Raw genomic sequence first — 16,807 nt, forward strand, 5'->3', positions numbered from 1 at the left:
AGGGAATAGCATGCCGGCTATTTTGGTAAACAACAGTAGCGTTTAAAGATGCGGCATTGCTATTTAGGGATACTTCCAGTATCCCAAAATAGCTCCGCAGTCTAGACATACCCTTAGAGACTAACAGAAATCTACATATGGTATCATAAGCTGTTGCGGGCACCTCAAGATCATCTCATCTGAAGAAGTGGGTTTTGCCCACGACAGCTCATGATAGCATACGTAGATTTTTGTTAGTCTCTAAGGTGCCACAGGACTACTTGTTGGTTTTTTAAGTTGTTCACTGAAGATAATGCAGCTCACTGTTCCATGGATGTTTGTTAACCTTCTGGAGAGCGCTGAGCCTCAAAGACTCTGTGATTCTTGACATGTCAACAGATGCCTCCATTCACCTTTACACTTCTCAGGCCTTGTCTACACTGACAAGTTTACAGCTGTGCTGCTGCCAGAATACTCATGTAACTATATTCTGCCAATGGGAAAGAGTTCTCCCATTGACATTAAATGCAGCTGTGAGAGGCGGTAGCTATGTCAGCAGAAGAGCATCTCCTGCCAACTTAGCACCATGCACAGGAGCTCTTTTGCCAGCAAAACTTATATCCCTCAAGGAGGTGTGTTTTTCACACCCCCGAGCAACAAAAGTTTTGACAACGTAAGTGCTAGTGTAGACATGACCTCAGATACACACCTTCTTATCTCAGGTAGAGGATAGTAACAGTTAAGATGATGAAGCATCAGAGCAGTTAGACAATGTCCATAAAGGGTGAAAGTTGTTTACGGTAGGTAGAAACACTGACTTCTTCACATGTGAGAAAGATTGTATTCATTCACTGCAGAGGATCATACGTTTTTGCCCATTTGCATCCGTATTAATGCTTCACTAAGTGCCAAGTCCACTGGAAGTCAGTGAGACTAAAATACAGTCCTAAAAGGTTTAACAGTAAGCCCCTTGAATAGGCCCAAGTTTGTCTCTAGATGTGCATGCCATTCAGGGTCTCGGACATGCATCCAAGTGCATAGTTGGCCCAGTGATTAGTACTAGGAGGTATAATAAAATCAGGTCTTTGAGCCAAATTCTTCATTCAGTCGCACTCCATGCTAGCCCACTGATGTCAGCAGAGTTACATGCGGTGTATCTGAGCACAGAATTTTGTCCTGCGGGCCTCATCTTGCCTTAGTCTATGATAAAACGCTTACCAATTTCAGACGTGTGCATGGATTCAGGACAACGTATAGTCCTCTGCCTGCTTTCTCATTGCTCAGACATAATACCCATACAGTGAATTTAACATTGGTCAGAAATCTGTGCTGATTCAAGGTCACTTTGGGTGCTAAGCTGGTCACTTTCATTTGGCAAGCATTTATTCTCTGGTTTTGGGTTTTCAATTGCCATAAAGGCAGTTATTTTTTCATTGCCAACTTGTAATGTGTTTTGCTTCCTTGGTTCAAAAGTATTTGCTTTATCTTTGTGAGAATTCCTATGGCTCTCTTTGACCTCCTGCTTTCTTATTTTCACTGTGTCTTCTTATTGTGTTGTCACTCCCTTTTGCAAGATGGTGCTAAATGCCAATGGGCTTCTTTTTCTGACTGCTTTGCAAATCCACCATCTGCTTCCTCATCTGCAATGTTTCTGTTGTGAATACATGATGCCCATGATTCCCATGTACTCATGCCTCTTGGAGGCAGATAGGAAGTGTCTAATTACTATTTTGTGGCCTGGGCTTTGGTTGCGTATCACAAATTGTCTCTGTAATGTGTTGAGCACACCACCTCTTGGTGCTACTTCATTCTTGCTGTTAGTATGAGAATGACAAAAAAAAGGATTAATGTATAGCCAATTGATTGTGACGTGCTTGTGATCTTTGCTTGCTCAAAGGGTTTTTTTCAATGACAAATAAATGCTGAAGATGAATACCACCTTCTTGATCTTGTTTTCTCACTAAGAAGCACAACCAAATAAGAGAAGCAAGCCCCCTTTCCAATGTTACCTCAGGAGAGCCAAGCTGAGTTTCGTGTTGCAGAAATAACAGTGAAATGTATCAGAGGAGTAGCTGTGTTAGTCTGAATCTGCATAAACAACGAGAAGTCCTGTGGCACCTTATAACGGATTTATTGGAGCATAAGCTTTTGTGGGCAAAGACCCACTTCGTCAGATGCATGTAGTGGAAATTCCAAAGGCAGGTATAAATATACAGGCACATGAAAAGAAAGGAGTACCAATCAAGAGGAAGGCCAGAGATAACGAGGTGAATTCAGTCAGGGAGGATGTGGCCTGCTTCTAGCAGCTTCTAGATGCTGCAATCTGGCTCTTTTCAGATGGCTGCTTAAGTCCCGTGAGCAAGAACTGAGAGCTACATATTGGCAGAGTTGAAGATGGACAGTGACATCATGTGAACAGAGCAGATAGGGTTTGTAATTGGTGCTTAGTTGAACACAGGGCTCCTGCTCTGTGTCCATGTGCAGGAGGCTACTGGGTAAGATTCACTGTTCAGATCACAGTCAGCCAAGCCACAGAAACATGTCCCTATGTAGAGGAGAAGAACTCCTCCCAAGAGCGTGATGGTTGAGTTATTAGCATTTGTAGTTGGCATTCACTTAATACCTATTGAAGTGAATTGGGAGTCTTTCCATTGTCATCAGTGGATTTGGATCAGGTCCTCTGACATGATCATATAACATGAAAGCTACTCAGTGGTGACATATCAATGGCACATCCACAACCACAAACCTGGAAACTCAGAATTCTACTCTCAACATCAGTGCTTGTGTCCTATCTGGCCTATGCATTGGGAAGGAATAGTGCACACTCATAAGCTGGTCCATATAGACAGATGACCAGCAACAGGAGGGTTTATATGATGCCAAACTAATGATTGATCTGGGTCCAAAAACTCCTTGCTGGGGAAATAGTGAAGATGTTTTCTTAACTTTTTTCAGTGGCAATTAAGCTACAAAAGGGACAAAATACATGTACAAACAAGCACGTTTATATTGGATACATGATGGAGGATGACTGGTCTTATTTTGAGCTGTGGATGGGAATCCAGGACTCCTGGGTTCAGTTTCTGTATGCCACTGATTTTCTCTAGAAGACCATGGGCAAGTTGCAGATTAATTGCTTTGTGCCTCAGTTTGCCCATGTAAAGTTTATAATACCCAACCACCAAGATGTTCTTCTGGAGCTTAATTAACTGAATATGAAGCACTTAAGCACCTTGAATGAAAGTTTCTGTGTAAATGCAAAGTATTGGTGTAGATGGTAATGTAGATGTGGTTACTAGCTGGAAAAAGATGAAGGTTGGTAGGTGGATAATGATATTTTAGCTTCAGGTAGTGAACTGCCAGAGAATTTAATTCAGTTATTTTATCTAGCTCTGTAAGATTCTGCACTGAATATTACCTCTATTCACATTTCCTCTTTTAATGAATGTTAGGTTAACACACCAGGCCCTGGTCTACACTAGGGAGTTATTTTGAAATATTCCCCCCACCCCCATTGTTTGAAACACTAAGCAGAGCATCCACACTACCAAGCCCATTATTTGAAATCAGTATTCCTGCTTTCCTTGGGGAATAAGCTTATTTTGAAATAGTTATTTTGGGAGTTATGTCAAATGTAGTTATTTCAAAATAATTTCCTAGTACAGGCATGATAGCTTCTCAAATGGATAAAATCATATGTCCGTGGGCCAGATTTGTGGTTTTGACATATCTCCATTTACTTCAGTGGGGTTATGCCCATTCACACTAGCTAAGAAACTGGACCAGGTAAAAATATTGACATTACATAGTGTTAGGAGAATGTGAAGTAAATAAAGTAAAAAATAAATAACAGTTTTGTTTCTGGCCTTGCTTTTAATTACTTCACATTCTTCTAACATTCCACACTCTGTTTTTTGCTGGTATTTACTTCATATTCTCCTAAGATACAGTATGTACTACCAGATTTCACACCTATGCTTAGTCTATAAACAACCTGCTAAATATGTCCCCTTTCCATTAAGTGCTGAAACACCGTGTTCTAGCTTCCGCAACATCCACAGACACACCCATACCAATTTGTGTTCAACCATAACAATCAGATTGTCTTAAAACATTTCAATTTTTCCAAGCATGTCACAGTCATAGCTCTAATTTCCCAGAGCATTTTTGCACCCAACAAAAACTGGTAGATAGGGAAAACATGTGTCATTGAGAGTATGCATTTTGGATATATTTGTAATTGTGGGGAAAAAATCAGAATTGTTTTCATAAATCTAGTATTTATGCACCCTGACCTGACCTATCACATGATCACTAAGCACCTCTTCTTAGCATTCCAACAAGAACATGGAGAAAACCATGCTTGGTGCTGGAAAACATGACACAGAATTTGCTGTGAATCTCAAACACTACATATATGCCAGATACAATTTCAAGAGACTGTGTGGCCTAGTGAACCAAAGATAGGCTTAAACACCAGGGGCCCTTAGGAGTCAATTCCTGTTCTGCCTCTGACTCGTTGTGTAGCACCAAACAGCTCACTTGCTAACACAAGTGTTGTTACAAAACTTTAGGACACATGTTACTTAAAAAGGGATATCATGTTTTGTAGCTGACTTAAAATGTGGAGATGCTCACTAGAATGAACACAGTGTTGGATATGACCTTAGGGGAGAAAAGGTCCAAAAATATTGAAATGTATTACTGAAAACTACCCATGGTCAACTTTAATTCATGACATCCTCAGAAACCGAACATCTGAGGTTGGCTTCAGCTACCAATAGCTGGTCAGTCAGCAAATGAACAAATTGGTTAAATCTGACAAAATACACAAGATTTTTCTTCACAGTTGCGAAGATTTTAGATTTCACAGTTGGCTGAGATGTGGCTTTGGACTGAGATATACCAAATTGTCAATCTAAATCTCTAGATCATCTTTGAAAATCTCAAATGATTAAACTATCATTCACAACTCCTTACTGTTAAGGTCAACGTAAGGCAAGCCTATATGAGTATCTCAGTGGTTTTCGTGCCACCCACAGATAAGTCCTGTCTTTAGTGTCCCAGTAGCGTAGGCATTAGGCCATATTGTGTCATCTGCCTTTGCCAAAGGCAACAGGATTGTCAAGGCACATCTCTGTCATTGCTGATGTTTCCAAGTGTCCTAGAAATAACTGTGTTCTTCTTTCAACAACTACAGCACCAGGAACTAAAGAACTATACTGGGACAAGAAATGTTTCTTAAATGTGGACTTGAATATATGCTAGCATTCAGTGTTAAGAATGTAATCCTCAGTGCTATAGCAAAATAGCTTCCAGATGTCAGACTTCAGCCAGATCTTGGTCACCTATCTGCAGTAGCTACTTGGTAAGTCTGATTTAATTATGGGTTTAAGGGCCCAATCTTACAAGCCCTTACTCATGTGAGTAAATCTAGTGAACCTGCTAGGATTACTCAGATGAATAAAGGTTTGCAGGAAGGGGTGTTGTTGTCTGTTGTCTGATGACTTGTGATTCATTGTGAAGTGTGGAGATTTCTTGTAAACAACATGGATTTCTGTTGCGGGCTGGCTGTTGAAAAGCTACATGCCTAGTGAACCTCTGAATGGAGGAAACATGAATGGAGGAGATGTGCCACTGGTGACAAACTTGTGCTTGGACTGAAAAGACCTTTGGGCTTCTTGAATGCCAGCTTGCTCTGTGTAGAGGGTGCTGCATAAAGTGAGCTACAGGATGGAAATGTCCATACTCCCTCAGAAGACAGTGGCTAAGGCAAAGAAAGTAAATATAAGCAAGAGCTGGAAGGAATGTTTGCCAGCCAATACAACATTCATTTCCAATAAATGTGTGCTGACGTTTGAAACCGCTTTGTTATCATCGTGGTATTCCATGATCTCCCACCTGTGTTGGCTTTTAGAGCACGTTGCCTGAAGTCGTGTAGGATCCCGTTGTGTAGCAGTGATCTTTCTTCATGCCTCCCTGGGCTTGCAAGACTTAGTTGCAGGGGATGTGCGTGTTGCCTTGCTCCATTCAGCCAGGGTAGGCCCCTTGCCCATACACTGAAACTCACTGAGTTCCTTGCTGCGCTGAAAGGGCTGTGTAAGTCCGGGGAGCTGATGTCGTCCCGAAAGACTAGGCTCTGTGCTGTGCTTTTCTGGCTCAGCAGCAGGCGTTTCCCTGTGGCGAGTAGGGCAGGCAGAAGCAGCACTGTGCGACTCAGGACACTGTGGGTGCTGTTTTGAAGCTGCCTCTGCGTGCTGCTGTCTACTGCGTGGCGAGCCGCTGGTCATGCTGCACCTGAATCCCCAGTCCTGCCAACTGAGTATCAGTGGCGTCCTCCTCTCACTGGGAAAGGCCTAAGTACTCCAGGGCCCTCTCCGGGCCGACTAACTCATCTACACTTCAGTAAGAGGAATGTCACTGAACAAGCAGATCCCTTTGCACCATCCCCTTCCCACTTCCTGTCACGGAACAGGCCCCTCCCCTCACAGCACCCCCTTCCCCGCTCTTCAATACTCTCTTCCCCCACCCACTGAGTTCCGTCACTGGCTTCCCTTTTCTCATTGCACCCACCTCTGACAGGAACGCCTCCACCGCCACCACTCCCTCTGCCAGCTCTCGTCTCATGCCTTGTCTCATGGGCTTGTATGTCTCTCGCTATGTAACTGGGGAGGATAAACAGTGATACCGCTACCCACAATGGCCCTACTTCCTTAACCATTTGCTTCTGTGGCTTTAGCACCCCACCCCCGTCTCCAGTCTGCCAGAGCGCTGTCTTTCTGTCCTGATTGCCTGGGTGACAGTTGGCCTCGCTATCTCTATTCTTGCAGCCCTTTGGAATTGCAGTACTTGTGTTTCACTCTCCCCCTCCCCCCACCCCATGCCTCACTCTTATGGCCCTGAGGAACCCCACTTAGCCCCTCTGCCTTCTACTCAGGAGTCCTCCCTCTTCAGTGCTGTACTGTGACCTTCTGCCTTTGTGGCACTGGTGCTGTTGGCAGAAGATGGGGCTCCATGCAGAGGAAATCAATAGGGCTTCTGGATTTTCATGGGACTGTGCAGCCATGTGAGCTGAGGAAGCCAGGAAAGAGCTTGCATAGCCCAGAATGGCAGAGAAAGCTGCAGAAGCCACACCTGCAGTGGATGTCAATGCCTTTGCTAGCAGAACAGAAAAAGCAGCAGGAGCCACGTCATAAGCTGCATCAGTGGACATGAAAGCACACGACTATTCCAGAGAATGCTGCAGAGGCTGGCTCAGCAGGAGGAAACATTTCAAGGGTGGATTTCGACAGGGCTGTTTGCAGTCTGAGTCTGGACAACAGCCGGAGAGTGTTGTGGTTTTCACTGCTCATCGTTATCCCAGTGGCCGAATCTTACAGCCTGCCCTTGTGAGGGCTACAGCAGGGACTGCTCTGTGATTGACAGAGTCTCGGCTTGATCCTTGCTTCTCAGTTCCTACAGCATCCCACGGCAAATTATTCTGTTAGGAGGGTGTGGGTAGCAAGGCTTGTATGCACTCACTGAACTGCTACCCAACACCCACACTGTTGGAGATTTGCCCTTGAACACAATGTGATCCCTAGGTGTAGTTAGCTATACAGAAAGAGCAGCATGTTAGTAAAAGATTTGATGAAAAACAATGGGAGCCTACCAGTGAAAAGGTTTGCTTCAGGAGCTGTACAATTGTGTGACACCATAGTATAGTGCCAGTTACAGCTACACAAGTGAACCAAATACACTGTATGGTGTGGGATGCGTGAGGGAGTGGGAAGGGTCGCAGGGAAGAGGAGGCAGAGACGTGAGGCAAAGTGCATGCCACTGTGAAGGACAGATCTTTTCCCCTTAATTATGATGATAGTAAGAGCATTTACAGGGCCGGTTTCTGAGGCCCTTCCTTGCAATGAGTACTAAACTGACTGCATTGAAATCAGTGGGATTGTAAGTAGAGTAATGGACGATCCGCTCTGAGTAAGGGGGTATCAAGATCTAAGACCCACTCCATGTGCAGTTCATCTGTGTAATTCTCAAAGGTGTGAGGCCCTGAATTTATTGAAATCAGTGGGAGGTAGGAGCCGAAATACCTTGAGGATGTAAGCCTACCTGATGTGCCCAAGGCCTCACAGCAAGACATTTGCAGACTTGGGATGATAATTTAGCTCAAACACAAATTATCGTCTTGCAACAGAGTTTACTGGGTGAGAGTCTTTGGTCTGTGCCAGGCAGGAACTCAGATGTGATGACCATAATCGGGCCTTGAAATCTGAGTCTGAGAACTTAAGTATGCCCATTTTTATGCTCCGTCCACTAGACCACACTGCCTCTAGCTCAGCATCTTAGAAAAGAGAACACACATTCAGGGAAGGGAATGTCACACCACAAAATTGGATCATTCTTTGAGGAGGAGGAGGAGGAAGGCAGCCAAGGGACATGGGCACCTAAATGCCTCTTAAGGCACCTGAGGCCAGCATTTAGGTGCCACTGACATTTACAAAACCACCACTCAGCTCACACCTAACCCTGTAGGCCATAGGCGCCTAAACTTCTGCTGGTGGGCAAACACAAGGCCACTTAGGTCCTGCTGTTGCCAAACTGCTGGGAGCCTTTGCTTACATCTGAGCCTTGGAAGAGTTTGCAAATTAAACAATCCCCCACTTACCTCACAAGTAGGCCCTGAGCTGGTTGGTGTGCTCACCTGCTCAGCGCATACCTCACCTGCACACACAACAGACTTGGTCTACGCAGACAGCCGGGAGCAGGCATGTTGGGAACTGGCTGCAGTATGTCTGTCCCAGGCTACCCAGGAGCCCTATGGTAAGGGCACTCATCTGGGATGTGGGAGATGAAGGTCTGAATCCCTGATTTAGTGCAGGGACTTGAACCTGTGTCTTCTGCCTCCCAGATGAGTACCTGGCTATACTGGGCTGGCTTGCATGCATGCTTCCTCTCAACTCCTCTCCGGGGCATTTTCTACTGTCTCCCCACTCTTCATGCTGCCTTCTGTGAATGCCTTTCAGTCCTGACTGTGCCCGTGGGGAGCCTGGATGTGTACCTCGAGGCCAAGGATTCTTTTGGGCAGCAGGATGCCGAGGCATTCGGTGGCTAAGTCCCTGTTGTGAATCTAGCGCAAGGTTCATCAAGACATGCGCAGAGCAGACATCCAAGCAGATCTTCAGCTGGTGTAGAGTGGAGCTATCCCCACGGACACAGATATCAGGCCCTCAGGACAGACAAACGTATGAAGAGGAAGAAGCTAGGAACAAAAACTCCAGTGCCCAAATGGAGCGAGCACATGGGCCCTGTTTCTTTTCCTGGCAAGTGCAGGGTACCAGCGCGTCTCCTTATTACACATTCTTAGCAGCTCAGTCCTTGTTTGCCACTGATCAACTTTCATAACAAACCATAGCCGTTTGCAGCTAGCTAGCTCATTTTCACCTGAAGATCCCAAACCACTTCACAACGGGGGTGAAATCTCATATCCCTAATGCCCTGAGGCACCAAAAGCTTAAATGCCTTTACCCAAAGGGAGACAGTATCAGAGCGAGGCTGAGAAGCATGGTCCCTTGTCTCCTAAGTCCATGCCCAACCCACAGTGCTGGATCTGACCCACTGGTTTCAGTGGGGCTATGCCCACGTACACCAGTTGAGGAACAGGCCCATTTTAAACTCAGTCAGACTAGTGCAAACCTGGATGGGGCGTGCCACTGACCTCCCCGGTGTGACACCAGTGTAGTGGTGATGTTAGGGAGAGGAATCAGGAGGTGGGCACTGAAAGTGCCATCTCTGGGCTCCTAACTCCAAAGGAGGGGAGCCCAATGCCTAAGGACAATGGAGGCAGAGGGCCCATTAGGCCCACAGTGCCTCTCCATCCTGCCCAGTCAGTTTAGGGAGCTGCACTGAGCATCTTGGGGCTTGTGTACACTGCAGCTGGACGCCATCCTCCTGGCCTGGGGCCACAGCCCCCCATTGGGACGCTGGAGGTCCTATACATGACATACGGTATCTCACTGTCGGTGCAAGCTGGTAAATGCTGGCCGGTTGTTAAGATGCTGGAAGACTCACAACTAAACCCCAGCATTTCTTGCCAGATCTCTCTCAAGCTGTTAGCCTCCAGTGTTATGAGCTGCTGCCTAATATTCATCCCTTGCTTTGTGCACTGAGCTGTCACCTTGTCACTGCCCATTATTGAGTTCTGCCATAAACTTGTCAAGACCCCAGTGTTGTTGGAGGATATGATTGTCACAGACTGTCTGTGAGAGTGCACAGAACTGCTGGCAAATGCAGAGACAAGATGCATTTTTAACCCGCAGTCTCTACATTAAGACAGTTTTATTTCAGAACTGGCTTTTCTTTCAAACTACCCTTTGTTCGGAGGGTAGATATTTCACCTTCCTGACTTTTTTTGCACAGATCCACTGGATGTGATCCAGTGGATGGTTTTGTGTGTGTTGGAAGACAGTGGGGAGAGCAGGGGATGTTTTGTTTCTACAGAGCAATCCTTTTTGAGTAGTGCTTTCACAGGGTATTAATGCAATCCTCCCCCCCCCCCCCCATTTCAGTGCTAGTTGTGACTGAGGTTTATGTGAAACAACTATCACACCATTATTCTTACTTCAGGTTCTCATGGAGGGGGAGAGGGAAAGATCTGGGAATAGGATCAAATTCTTGTCTTCTCCAGGAGCCTGGTGCAGAGCCTGCTGGGACATTGCCATTTCATGGCTATTCATTGGCTTACAAAGGTGGTCTCAGATCAGCTCCTAGGGAAGAATTGTCCACAGCACAACTGCTGTAGGGTGCCATGGATCCTGAACAGCCTCTCACCCCCCAAAGTGGAGCACCAGGGTATCTGTTGGCACATTCCCAGAATACCAGCCATTCTGATACTCCCGGGAGTGGTGGGGACCCACCCCACCAGTGTGACCTTGCCACCCCTGCCATGACTTCATGTGCACTGTGTGTACAAGGTCACACTTCACAGATAACACTATTTTGAAGCGTGTGCCACTCCACCCCCTGCTCATGTGGCCTCTTCAAAATGGCATCCCCATCTGACTCTGGACAACACTACCTCCAGTTTTGGACAGGGGGCCAAACCACCCCAAAAGAAGACAGTCTAGTATGAATACAGATGACTAGCCTCCCTGTACGTTGCTGGGTGAGGCACATTTGCACAGGGTGATGCAAGGGAACTTGCATTGCTGTTTCTGTCCTATGCCAAGCGGGTACATCTACACTGCCTCTGGGAGAGCACCTCACAAGGCCGGATTCACACACTCATGCTGGCCCCTCATAGCAAGTGTGTGGCGTTTGCTTTGATGGTGCATCTCAGGCTGGAGCTCAGGGTCTGAACCCCACCGCTGGCTTCTGCGTCCCAGCTCCGGCATTACCGACTATGACGACACAGCTATTTTTAGCATATTACCAAGCGTGTGTGGACCCAGGCAGGGAGGCTGGCTCCTAGCTGCAGTGGAGATAGGCCACAAAGCACTCGGTGCAGCTCCTGAACCTGACTGGGCCAGGGGGAACCTTACCGTGGGCCCTGCCACTCCCACTCACTCCCAGCGCCTCCCAAGTTCCGGCACCCGGGAGATGGGACGGTCTCAGTTCTCTCACTGTGCACCCCCTGCCTCTGGAGAAAGCCAGGCATGTTACCAGCTCACTCCCTGCTCCATAACTGCTGTTTAATCCCCTCTCTGCACACATGGCCAGAGCCGGTACACGAATCTCGCTGCAAAGGGCAGCGCAGTTCCCAGATATTTTAAATGGATGCTGCCATGGGACGGTAACCATGTTAAACCTGGCCAGCTATTTGCACCTCTGTCCCTCCTCTGAGCCCTTCCCAGACACTGGATCGCTCCCACCCACTCTGCCCCTCAGACACAGGTGCCGACTCCAGGGGTGCTCCGGGGATGGAGCACGAATGGGGAAAAAGTAGTGGGTGCTCAGCACACATGGCAACCCTGTGGATCAGCGCCTCTCCCGCGCACCAGCCAGCTCTGACATAAGCTCCACCTGCTCCCTTCCCGCTCCTCCTGCCCAGCTATTCAGCAGTATGCAGGAGGCAGTGGGGGAAGAGCAGGGGTGGGAAGAAGTGGGCTGGAGCGGGGTGGACAGGGGCTGGGGTGAAGTGGGATGGGAAGGAGGGGGGAGGGCTAGAGTGGGGCTGGGAACTGGGGCAGAGCAGCCCCTGGGACAGAGGAAATTGATGCCTATGCCCAGAGAGTCTCCTTCCATTTCCTTACTGACCAATGCAGATCCCATTGCCCTTCCAGGTCCCCCGTAAATTCTATTCTTCCCGGCTCTCCCCCGCCATACTCCAAACCCCACAGACCTCCTCCTTTCCCCTCCACAGGCCCATATGCCTCCTGCCCTGATCTTCCTCCGCGTCTTCCACCACCTTCCTCCCCGATTGCAGGATCTTTTCCCCTCCTGCTTCCACATGCTACTTGCACTGACGCCTGGCATGGAGCAACTCCCAGGGATTGTCCTCCTTGGCACATGGGCCCAGCACCTCAGCGAGTTAAATCAGCATGGACGCCGCCGGAGCTATGCTGATGTCCATCAGCTGAGGCCCTGGTCCCAGGGAACCCTAATCACTACTGATGCCCAACATCTGCCCCCCCGCAAACAGGATCTGTCATGATGGGTGGCAGGTGTAATAGGCTTGATGCAGCCACCAGTGACTGGCTGCCAAATGTCTGGGCCATGCGCTACCTGTGCTTCACCTCGCTGCTCTGTCTCTTCCCTTTTCCTCACTGCCCACCAGTTCCTTCTCTTTTCCACTCCATCCCCTCTAGAGGTCCCTGCTGCTCATCAAGTACCAACTCTCCTCCATCCCATCCCTCCCCTGTGAGGGCTGGGGGTTTGAAGAGAGATGTGGTGAGAGGGGGAGTGCTGTGGGAGGGGTTGAGGAGAGAATGTGATGGGCGGGGGGGGTCACAAGGGCGGGGTATAAGGAGGGATGTGGCGAGTGGAAGGTGGGGAGGTCTCATGCGGGCCGGGGGTGAGAAGAGACGTGGCAGAAGGGTGGGAGTGGTATTCCAGGATTGGAGGGGTGAGGAGGGATGCGGCAAGCGGCAGGCAGGTGTGTCTCACAGGGGCGGGGGGACATGACACCCAGGCTGAGCCTAGCGGGGCAGAGGGAAGGGCCTGGAGCAGAACAGGGGTCAAGGCTGGGACGGAGTGAGGGTGAAGTATGGGTGGGGTCTTGGGCAGAAAAGGTGGGTGAAGAAGGAGCTAGCTTCCCATGGTAGAATCTTCATCTCTTGTCCCATGTCTGTCATTTCTCTTGGATTGCTGAATTTACACAGGTAAGGTGTTGGCAGACTGGAATCCTGGTCTGGTAAGAAGACATGCCAATATTATAGGGACTATGTCAGCATTAGGGGCTTTGTCTTATCGGTTTAAAAAAAAAAGGCGTTCCAATTCGTCACACTTGCTATTGGCTCCTCCTAAACGCTGGATTATGTTTTTCTAGCAACTGCTCTTTATTAAAGCCAATCATTTTAATGACATGGCAGGATCCAAGCACTTCAGGAGTCATTAAGCAGCTCAAGACAGATGAGTCACCCCTGAATTTATAGCATATAGTTCTCTTTTATTATAGGGCATTCACCAGAATTCATCGCTCGCTTTGAGGGAAACACACGGCTTGCTTGCAATACAATTTTACAGCGAGACACCCTTTGGGTATGTCTACACTACCCCCCTAGTTCGAACTAGGGGGGTAATGTATGCATACCGAACTTGCTAATGAAGCCCGGGATTTGAATTTCCCGGGCTTCATTAGCATAAAGCCGGCTCCGCCATTTTTAAAAGCCGGCTTGTTCGAACGAGGCGTATAGATAGATCGGAATGGCTACATAGTTCGAACTATCTAGCCCGTGCCGCGTGTAGCCGCGCGGCACGGGGTTCGAACAAGCCGGCTTTTAAAAATGGCGGAGCCGGCTTTATGCTAATGAAGCCCGGGAAATTCAAATCCCAGGCTTCATTAGCAAGTTCGGTATGCATACATTACCCCCCTAGTTCAAACTAGGGGGGTAGTGTAGACATACCCTTTGACTTTCTGTGCAGGTTATAATCAATTGGCAAACATTTTTCATAGCCAGTTTGTGGCTTGCCCTTGGGCCTGATCCTGTTCATGCCTAACCCCAGAGCAAATCAACTCAGGTCAATGAAATGGCACAGCTCCAGTAAAATCACTCTACAGGCCTGACCAAAGCCCAGTGAAGTACGTGGAAAGATATCCACTGACTTCAGTGAGCTTTAGCTCAGTCCCTAAATGAAAACAGAATCAGGCCCATCCTCAATATGGTGAATGAATGAACTATTTCGTGGGTGTACAATCAATGAATACGCTCCATGCAGTGATGCATTGCTAGGCCAATACCAATTGGCTGAGGAGGGAGGGATGCATTCTGTGGTCTTTGACCACTGGTTCAGTCTAGAAGTTGTGGAATGACTCTCTTTTTTTGCTTGCAGGACCCTTGATAAAGCCACCAGTGCTCCAGACGAGGAACCAAGTACCTTAGCCCAGGACCCACCCACATGAGGTGAAGCATGTCATTCTGAGTGGCAGATGGGACAAACACATAGCTTGCATGAAACATGTATAGTCCTACGGCGTACAATAAAACTGGCAAACTGCTTGGAATGCCATCTTCTCTTGCCCGTCACTCACTGAAACATTATTTCTACCAGCGTCGTTTATTTCACTCGATCATGACAGGATTTATATTTGGCTGAGCAGGGAAAGCTAATGGGTCTGATGATCCCTTCACATGCATTGGTCAAGTGCTAGTGATTTCTGCTGAGGTAGCCGATATTGGCTGATGGGAGGCAGATTCGTGTAGGTTCATATTGGATTTTATGGCTTATCTAGAAGCCTAATTCAGAGGGTCAACAGTTCTTTTTGAATTCCTCAGAGGATTGATGCAGTATAATTTCTTACCTGCTTTGGATGCCATTTGGTTAAGCAGCCTCAACAGAAAGAGTAGCTTATGCTTTTTAAAAGAAATTCACTGTGTTGCAGAAGTCCAACACGAGTCCTAAACACTACAGCAGGGTGAAATTTTTCGTAGAAAAATGAAACCCAAAAATTTCACTTGAGCAATCCTGACACAGTGCCTCAGGGGAGTTGTAGTTTGAGTGCTTTGTGCTCCCATTCTCCTCTATTGGCCAGGCAGCCTGGTGGGACTATATTTCCCATAATGCACTACTGTGCCCCCTCTTGCTATGATACTGGAATACATCATAGAATTATAGGACTGAAAGGAACCTCGGGAAGTTAAGTCCACTCCCTTGAACTCATGGCAGGTCCAAACACCATCTAGACTATCCCAACAGGTGTTTGTATAACCTGCTCATAATCTCCAATGATGGAGATTTCACAACCTCCATCAGCAATTTATTCGAGTGCTTATAGGAAGTTTTTCTAATGTCCAACCTAAACCTCCTTTGCTGCAATTTAAGCCCATTGCTTCTTGTCTTATATATTTTTTTCTCCTTCCTCTGTGTAATAACCATTTAGGTACTTGAAAACTGTTATGACCTCTCAGTCTTCCCTTTTCTAGACTAAAAACCAATTATTTCAATCTTCTCTCATATGGCGTGCTGTCTAGACCTTTAACATTTTTGTTGCTCTCTTCAAACTTTTTTTTCCAAATTTGTGCATATTTCTTGAAAAGTGTCACCCAGAACTGGACACAATACTCTAACTGAGGCCTAATCATCATGGAGTAGAGTGGAGGAATTACTTCTCATTTCTTACTTACAAAACTCCTGCTTAATATGTCTCAGAATAATGTTTGCTTTTTTTCCCCCCCCAGTGTCACATTGTTGGTGCATATTTAGCTTATGGTCTACTATGACCCCCAGATTCCTTTCCACAATATTCTTTCCTAGCAGTCATTTCCCGTATTTTATGTGTGTAACTGATAGTTCCTTCCTAAGTGGTGTGCTTTGCATTTGTCCTTATTGAATTTCATCCCGTTTACCTTACACCCGTGGTCACCAACAGGTCGATTGCAATTGACTGGTCTATCACGAGGCGTCTGCCCCGCCCCCCATTTTTCCCTCACCCCCGAGAAGCCACACTACCTACCTCCAGCAAAAATGGAGGTAGTGCCGGCTTCATGCGGGTAGACAGAAGTCCCGCAGCTTAGCACCTCTTCCGGGGGTTCTGGAAGTGCTCTGGCTGCTTTGCCAGCCACGCTGTGGGAAGGGGCATTGGCTCCGGAGGAGGAGCACGGCGACTTCCCTGCACTGGCGCAGGAGGGGTGAGTCAGCCCCGGGACAGGCGCGCACGGGGGTTTCAGCCCCGGGGCAGGCATGTGTGTGCGGGGTTTCCCTGCGCCACGGAGGGGGTGTGTATGTGTGTTTCAGCTCCAGGGCAGGCAAGCACGGGGTTTTTCTGTGCCATGGAGGAGGAGTCAGGCCCGGAGGAGGCACGCGCCGGCTTCCCTCTGCAGGGGGGAATCCTGGGAGGAGGAAGATGCAGGGGACTCTATGCCTCCACTGGTACCCTGCCCCCTGTTCCCACTCCCCAGTTCCCTCTCCCCTGCCCCCACTCCCCACTCCCCTGTCCCCAGCCACAGAACTCTGTCCCCACTGGCACTCTGTCGCCTACTGGAGAACCCTGTCCTCTGCCCTCCCAGCACCCTGTCCCCTCTCCCCTGCCTCCAACCCCAGAACTCTGTCCCCACTGGCACCCTGTCCCCTGCCAAAGCACCCACTAGCACCCTTCCCCAGTACTATGTCCCCTGTTCCCATCAACACAGTTATGGCCACAGTAGTGAAGCTTGCTGGGGGGGAGGAGGGGGTTGGAGGC

At 47.9% G+C, this 16,807-nt stretch overlaps 1 protein-coding gene across 1 annotated transcript in view; it reads left to right on the forward strand.

The window, feature by feature from the left end:
• The window catches only part of MAP6 (microtubule associated protein 6), a 75,565-nt gene extending 61,020 nt beyond the window's left edge, over window positions 1-14,545 (forward strand). Inside the window, exon 4 of the mRNA XM_006133575.4 lies at window positions 14,461-14,545. Coding sequence (XP_006133637.2) covers window positions 14,461-14,530 — 70 coding nt within the window. The 3' untranslated portion in view covers window positions 14,531-14,545. The remainder of the gene's footprint in view (window positions 1-14,460) is intronic.
• The last annotated feature ends 2,262 nt before the right edge of the window (window positions 14,546-16,807 follow it).

The sequence above is a fragment of the Pelodiscus sinensis genome, chromosome 1 (genome assembly GCF_052426305.1).
Source record: "Pelodiscus sinensis isolate ZL-2025 chromosome 1, ASM5242630v1, whole genome shotgun sequence".
Taxonomy (NCBI): domain Eukaryota; kingdom Metazoa; phylum Chordata; order Testudines; family Trionychidae; genus Pelodiscus; species Pelodiscus sinensis.